Raw genomic sequence first — 8,554 nt, forward strand, 5'->3', positions numbered from 1 at the left:
AACCCAAACCATTCTATGATTTATGTATCTCAAATCACCTTCTGCACAGTGGATAATATGATTTAGAAAGAGGATGGCTTCCAAAAGCATGCATATTTTTGCTCTGACAGTCCTCCAGTGTCAGACTACTGTTTTGAATATATGCCTTCTGCTCATCAGCTGTCCATTCAACATGTCTATGCTACAATCTGAATGATAAATACTTAATCCATTTATCTGTGAGTTTCCAGAACTGTTCACAGTATATATATACACACCAAGTCCTACTTGGTATAACTGTGAGTACTAGAGAAGTAAGGGTGTCTGACTTCAAGTACCATGACCTAAAATGAAGCAGCAGAAATCTGTATGGGGATGAAAATACACTGAAAAGGCTCATGAGTACAGGGAGCATTACATGGTGCAGATAAGCTCATATTGTGAAAGTTCATATTATAAACCTGAAAGTCTTTTACCTAAAGACAACAGTGTCAGTTATGAACTTGGGGATTTCCATCTTCAACCCCAAAGCAGTTTAATCACGTCACCTTTGCATTACAGAGCATAAAACCAAGAAATTTGTCTTCTGAATGGGAATAGAACTGTGCAGACTAGAGGATAGATTTACTAGCTTAAGACAAACTACTGAGTGACAGGTGTTAGACAGCCATACACTGCAGATGTCAGATGACTTAAGGGAAGAATCTAGAGGAAAAGTCTTAAGGAATCTTAAGGAAAAGTTCTAGCCATAGTGCTCTCGGTGGCAAAAAACAGCCTTATAATTATAGCAAAAATTGTCCATGAAATTTCAGGAAGTTTCAAATTTTTAACAATTCTGTATAAAAAAGTAAGTAAATTTGCAAAATGCTGCTTTTCTGCAGTAGTGCAGGGGTGTCTGAATTCATTATGCTGTTGGCAAGTACTTGCAGTTTAGCTAAATGTTACAGGCACTCCCATTTTCTGTCATATAACCTGACAACCCCATAAATTTGTTTTGAAAACACTAACACAGATCTTCAGTGAGATTCCTTAGCAGGGCAAGATTCCAGCTTCAACACTGTCATTTACCAGCTTTGAAAACTATTGGTTTCGCTGTCTACCAATGGCCCTGTTATTCTTTACCAGGCAAAAAACCAAACCAAACCGAACAATAAACCCACAACTTCTCTATAGCATAAAGGCAGGGAACTTTACAACTAGCCTTGAAAACTTCTATCAGTTTAGGACTTCTAGAAATTTGGCATCTCCTACTGTCTTCTGAGGTTCAAATGTTTATAAAAAACAGCATTATCAAGAGCCACCTAGTCTAACTATTCTTACCTTTGACCAAGTATTAGGAATTTTTCCAGTTAATTTAACTGGAAATTCATGGTGTATCTTTGGTCTCACTAGGAAAAACTAATATACGAAGATTTGGTAATAGTACAACAGTTTGCTAAAAATATTCAACTATTATTATGCAGAACACATAAGTGGGGCAATTTATGACAGAAATAAATACGTTGCTTCATGGTTTTGAGACAGACTTTCACTTTGTTTATTCTCTTAGTCCATATGAAATGCTTGAAAGGGAACTGAACATTTCTCTGTTACTACTATGAATCAAATGAAATCATGGAATAAAAAAAAAAAAAAAACCAACAGAAAGGATAAACAGCCCTTAATAAGCAAACCACAGCCATATAGCTCAGTAAATATGGTGGTACAATGTTAATAGCAGGCCACAGACTTCATGTTAAGCTAACAAAACAGGCCACAGACTGTCAGTTTTTTTCAGCATTTCTGGCAGCTCAGAGACTTGTTTTAACATGTAGCTGCAATTATCTAATGAGCAGATAACTACTTACTACTTAATTTTAGCTTTGTACAACTGTGTGATATAACAAAATATTTTTTTAATATATATATTTATGAACAGAAGTTAGTAATAACAAAAAATTTTGTTATAACAGTGTCAGTCTATACAGAAAGCCCTTCTCCCATAATGAGCCCATTGAGTTTAGGACCATATAAGCATTGGAAGAGCGAGTGTACTTCAGAGAAAAGGGTACACAATAGATGTTTGTCTGTATATGATTCAAGCATTACCTAACTTTAAATATTAGTAAAATCACAGAATGGTTTGGATTGGAAGGGACCTTAAGGATCACCCAGTTCCAAGCCCCCTGCCATGGGCAGGGACACCTAGTATAACTTTAACTAGGTTAATATTATTCTTTGATTAGACTGTTAAGATTTTCTTTGGACCAACATCAAAGCCTTGACTTTGCATCTATGGGTGGCATGTTCCTTTTGCCCATGACAATATTTTGAGGGTAACAGTCTGGTGAGTATTCAAGCAACCTATTTCATAATTTGGACGTAACAAATTCTTACCAATATATTTTGGCAACAGTGGAAAAGCAAGAACACCTAAAGATAATAATAGCAGAGACACTGGCATGATTTTACTAATTGAAGAGAACAGAGAAATACAAGTGTCTCAAATATTCTGGAATCACAGGGTATTTTCTACATCTTAAACATAACTATGCATAAACTTTTTGTGTTTTGTTTTGTGGTTTTTTTTACAGCTCATTTATGGGTGATACATTCATTGTCAGATTTCCATGAGACAACTGTACAGACAAACCAACCTTTTCCTCTGAAGCAGTATCAACTTTCTTTTGAGAGCGACTACCAGATCTCTTATTTCTCTCATCCTTATGACGTATGTGCAATCTTCTGTAGAAAGGTTTTGATCTGAACTTCTAAGAATACTGGCCATAGCAAGACAAAGTATTTAAATCTTCCACTAACTTTCCTCTCAGACCCACTGCCAAATTTCAATGACCTTATAACCATTTGTTTTCCTTATAGCAAAAACATTTATATGTCACTATAATTGTTTCTGCAGTGCTAGACTGAGCTTTAATGTACAGAATTTAAAGTAGTGTGCTACCTGAGAGACTGAGAAAACTGCATGCACAGCCAAAACACAAAGAAACTTGCTCTGTAGTCAGAGATCATAGCCATAAATGTAAAGAACTGCACACACAATGGAGATGCATGCGTTTTGGTCTTTGTGAAATAGCCGAATTCCTAAAAAAATCAAGATGATAAACTGATGAAGTTTTATAAACGTGTATCAGTACTGTGTCATATAGTAAAGCCATCTGATATACTTAAAACTCCTTTTTGCAACTTTATCCAGTCTCATGTTCCTAGTTATCCTGTCTGTATAGATGTAATTATATATACATGCCATCTTGTTTTTATGCCTTTAATATATATTATATATACATTGCTGCTAACCTAACTGAATGTTAATTTTTTGCAATTGAAATAATCTCTTTATTGTAGGTCTACTTCTATCAAAACACTTCTGTTTCTTTGTAATTCATATTTTTAAAATATTAAAATAAATTATTATATTAGGAGAACACCTGTCTCAGAAAAAGTAAGAAAATAATTTAAAATTATTATTCACAGTAGGAAAATCCTCATGTTGGAAGCAAGGAATTTGCTGAAGCAAACCCTTAGTCCCTTAGTGTAGTTTTTGCTTCTGAGTATTCAACTCTTGAAGTCTAATAAGAACTCAAGGAAGGATCTGAAGCAGAAAACACTATGTTAATCTATCCCACTGGAAAATTTCTTTCTAGCCTCTAGTGGTCTGTCTTGAAGCAGAATGATAAACCCTTCTTTCACAATTTTTTCATGGGTTCTACCAGCAGGTCAGATAGACCTTTCCTGAATTCCCTTCAGTCTTTCATGGTTTGAAAAACGTAAAAGCTATTGGGTGTTTTGTGTAGATAAGCATCTATCCCATCTTTCAAGATCAGTGTCAAATTTACTGAACACACATTCTACACTGAAAACCTGTAGCACCATTTGACTCTTGTCATGATGTAAACCATTTATTTCTATCTATTTTATATCTTCTTAGCTGGTCAGTTATCTATGACACCAATTCTACAAAATGACCACCCAGTTTTGTCATAACATCCTATACGAGACTTTGTCAAAGCCTCTAAAGGTATAAAGAAATGTCAGAAATTATGTTTCTACACTTGCATTTTTAGATGAAAGTCCAAGTAAGAGCTTTACAATGGAAAATCCCCTTGCTCACAAGTCGAGAAAAAAAAAAAAAGAATTTAAGATAATTTCTGTCAGTATCATGAGTTCTCATAATCAATACAACTGACAGATATTAACAGGAGAAATAAATCACTGCTGAGGAATGTGATTTATAAGATATTTATGATTTATAAAAGCACATACTATTCTGACTTCAGTTGATTACACTACAGATTAGGATAGAAGTTCAGTTCTTCAGCAAAAGCTGTAGTACATACCTAGAAACAAGTAACAAAAATCAGTAAGTACTGTGAGTTCTGAATCAAAAGTACTACCGTAAAGTTACCTTCACATCTGGGGAAATGATAGTTCCAATTTCTGTTGATTCCATGTTGGCAAGTGAGAACAGGTTGACCCCTCAAAACATATCCAGGATAGCATTCAAATGATACTGACTGACCCACACTGTAATCTGAGTTGACTATATATCCATTCAAAAAAGGAGGAGGATCAGGGCAGTTCTGTAACTCATAAGCTGGAAGAGAACACAAGTACTTCTTAGTTCTTAGACAGCTCTCAACACAAAAAGTAAACATTTATATAAATTCTGTAATGCATTCCGTAATATGTAAACACTGGAATGTCAAACTCCAATAAGAGAGTGATTAGCACATAAAAGGAGATAAATCAGCCATTGGGACCATTCAGATCTTACTAAAGGAATGAAAAAATTAGCTCTAGAGAAAGCATAGGAAAAATAAAAATTTGGAACAGAATGAATTGCCATCTACATCAGAAATTTATAAAGGAAAGTTAAAGAACCATTGGGTGCAGGGTATGAAGATGGAATATTGTGGTTTAGTAGTTCAAGTTGAATATTCAATTTAGGAAATTACCTAAATCATCTGTTTATTTTTAAATAAAATTCTGCTCTCAGACCTCATGCCTAAGATCTTAAAAGTAGTAGTTTTCTAGTAGGATAACATTTTTTAACCAAGATATATCCATATTTTTAAATAAATTCATGTACCTAGTATGTCATTGAGTGACGCAATTTCACGAGTATGTAAGAAATTTTCAAAAACTTTATTTATACTCAGTCTTAACTTAATATCTTATGTCTGAAATAAAAAAAATCTTGCTCTGAATGCAGAAACATTACATCCAAAAGCTGCATAGAGTAATAATTTAAATGACCAAATTTAATAAGGGTTCACTTTTCTGCTATAAGATTCTAAAAAATTAAAATTGTCACAGAATTTTCCAAATATTTTTTCCTATCGCAACATACAAGAAACAATGCAATTAATTCCAAGAAATACATAGTAAAACTATTTAGGAAATGAAATTTGTCCATGATCCAAATCCAAGAACTTGCACATGAGCAGAGCAGAATTTAAAGAAAAAAAAAAAAAAGGCAGGTATAAAATATGAAGATACTCTCTCCATGTGACTTCTGGTATAAATCCTATAGATGACTCATAAATTATTGGAGTAACTATAAGTCAGGTGATCCATCTGACTATGATATCATGATTTATAGGCCACTCAGGGAATACATTTCATAGTTTTAATATAAGTATGAGTTATATTCTTCTCGGTTCTTTTGGAATATGCAAAAACTATACCTGATTTAACAGAGCTATTCATTATTCAGTCATCACTATCAAACATTACCCACAAATCCTGATGTCACACCTCCCAAATGAAAGATTTTTTTATGAGTGTCCTGACCAAAGACTTGTTTGGTATTAAGCTTTAAAAATGATATACCATTTCACAGCAGAAAAAAACTGCAGCGAGAGCCTGAAGTGAAGCCCAGTGTAAATAAAAACTGAGAGAAAAATTTAATTCTAATGCTGGCAGCAGTCAAATACTTGAATTTTAAAATTCTCTTGTATTGACATTTGGCATTTCTTTGTGCAATATATTTTCAATTGTTAAGAGTATAAATCACAAAAGAAGTATATTTGATCCTCTGCTATGTTGTTTTTATGATTCAAATATATTTTCCTTCTTACATTAACACTAGGGTGACTTACTGCTTCTGCAGTGCCACATACATCTTAACACACATGGAAATAACTACTTTACAGAAAAACTGCATGAGCAGAGAGTTGAATACGCAAACATACAAATGTTAGGAAAGCTCACAATTACTGCTACTTAAAACTTTCATTTAGTCTTATTGTACATTCCTCCAGTATCATGCTGTGTGTAACTACAGTCTCAAGAACAAAATCCACTTCTAAGACTAGACTAGACTAGCATGGATTGGGTTGCAAGGGACACCAAGTTCCAACCCCCCCTGCCATTACCAAGGACATCTTGCACTACACCAGGTTGCTCTAAGGCCTGTCTAATCTGTGTCTGAACACTTCCAGGGATGGGGCATCCACAGCTTCTCTGGGCAACCTGTTCCAGTCTCACCAACCCCATCTTAAAATATTTCGTCCTTTCATCAATCTAAATCTACCCTCTTTCAGTTTAAAAGTGTTGCCCCTTGTCTTGTTCTTAAACACAAGGTCTCTCTCCATCTTTCTTACAAGCCCCCTTTAAGTACTGAAAAGTCACAATAAGGTGTCCCTGGAACTTTCTCTTGTTCAGGCTGAGCAACCCCAACCCTGTTACTTTTCCTTATAGGACAGAGGTGTTCCAGCCCTCTGATTGTATTTGCATTCTTCCTCTGGACCTGCTTTAATAGCTTCATGCCTTTCTTGTGCTGAGAACCAGAGCTGAATGCAGTACTCCCAGTGGAGTGTCACCTCCCTCAACCTGCTGGCCACAGTTCTTTTTATGGAAACCCAGGATATGATTTGCTGCAGCCCAGAATAAGACTAGCAATCTGGAATCTCAGTTAATTGACTTCGACACTAATGAACATAATTTTTCCAGATGCAATGATTCAGAATTAGAGTCACAAAACATGGCTTAATTTTGTCACATGAGTTGGCAGATAAATTGCTGTGAGTCCCCCCAGATATCCTGTTTTATTTTGATTTGTATTGCCCCCTTAGGACATTATCCAAAACCATTTTAGAAATATAGCAGCAGTCAACAATTCTTTTTTCATTGCAGGAAATCATGAAACTTTCCAGGAACAACATGACTCAGAAGTGCGATCATAACTGTCTTTTTGCTAGATGAAGGTCATCAAATTTAACATGTTAAAATCATGTTGTGTATAAGCATGAGTATGCTTGTGGAGGAAATAGAGGGCAATTAGAACTTTTTTCCATGTTTTCTGGAATATGTTGCTCTCCAAGTACAACAGGGTAAGCTTCTTATCTCAGATTCAGTTTTATGCTACATTGAAATTCAGGAGAGACAGAAAATGTTCTTAAGAGTTACAGTAGTGGGATGTAGGATTCCCCTAGTAAAAATAACAAAAAAAAAAATTATCTGCTTTGCTTAAAGAAGCGCTAGTCCTAAAAAGAAAGCTATGTGGGAAAAAAAAATGTTCCACAAATATTAAAAGGCCGAGGTATCAGTCATAGTATAGTCAGGTATTGAAAACCACGAGTATGTCTTAACAACTGTTAGACTAACCATATTCTTCTATGCACTAAATTCTGACATCTCTCAGAGGCCATAAAAGCTATTTATTTCTTCTGACCTAGCATATATCTTCAGTCATTCCAGTTATATGCAGAGTATCCCGAGCCTGTAATTATCTAACTTGTCTTGCCAATCAAATTTTTGTGACTGTTCTGTAACTCAGAACTTGTGTGTATAGGTTGTTTACATCCAGATACTGAAATTCAGCAGATATAAGGGAGTCGGGAACTCAAATTTGTGAATCAGAAATGTCCTTCTAAGTCCTTCTTGTCTGATGTTTTTCATAGGTGGCAAAAGCACACCAGTAATCAAAAAAAAGATATAATTTCTTAATGCTGTTGTTTTTTTTTTTTAAGTAAAGACTACAAAATTTATTTCAACAACAGAAAAGATTTAATTGATACTTTGATACTGTCCCACAGGACATCCTTGTCTCAAAACTGAAGAGACATGGATTTGACGGAGGGACCGCTCGATGGATAAAGAACTGGCTGGATGGCCGCACTCAGAGAGTGGTGGTCAATGGCTCAGTGTCTGAGTGGAGACCAGTGATGAGTGGCATTCCTCGGGGGTCGGTGTTGGGACCTGTGCTGTTTAACATCTTCATTAGTGACATGGATGATGGCGTTGAGTGCTCCCTCAGCAAGTTTGCCGACGACACCAAACTGTGTGGCGCATTCGACAGGCTGGGGGGAAGGGATGCCATCCAGAGGGACCTGGACAGGCTGGAGAGGTGGGCCACTGCCAACCTCATGGAGTTCAACAAGGCCAAGTGCAAGGTCCTGCACCTGGGTTGGGGCAATCCCAAGCACAAGTACAGGCTGGGTGGAGAGCGGATAGAGAGCAGCCCTGAGGAGAGAAGGACTTGGGGGGAAATGGTGGATGAAAAATGAACATGAGCCGGCAGTGTGCGCTGGCAGTCCAGAAAGCCAACCGTATCCTGGGCTGTATCAGGAGAAGG

General features: G+C 36.1%; 1 protein-coding gene across 1 annotated transcript in view; it reads right to left on the minus strand.

Moving 5' to 3' along the window:
* Positions 1-4,381: 4,381 nt before the first annotated feature.
* The window catches only part of LOC104507513 (CUB and sushi domain-containing protein 1-like), a gene marked incomplete at both ends in the record, with an annotated part of 113,400 nt that continues 109,227 nt past the window's right edge, over positions 4,382-8,554 (minus strand). The window contains one exon of the mRNA XM_010148827.1: positions 4,382-4,570. Within this exon, the coding sequence (XP_010147129.1) occupies positions 4,382-4,570 (189 nt within the window). The remainder of the gene's footprint in view (positions 4,571-8,554) is intronic.

Source organism: Eurypyga helias, unplaced genomic scaffold, assembly GCF_000690775.1.
Source record: "Eurypyga helias isolate BGI_N326 unplaced genomic scaffold, ASM69077v1 scaffold83, whole genome shotgun sequence".
Lineage (NCBI taxonomy): Eukaryota > Metazoa > Chordata > Aves > Eurypygiformes > Eurypygidae > Eurypyga > Eurypyga helias.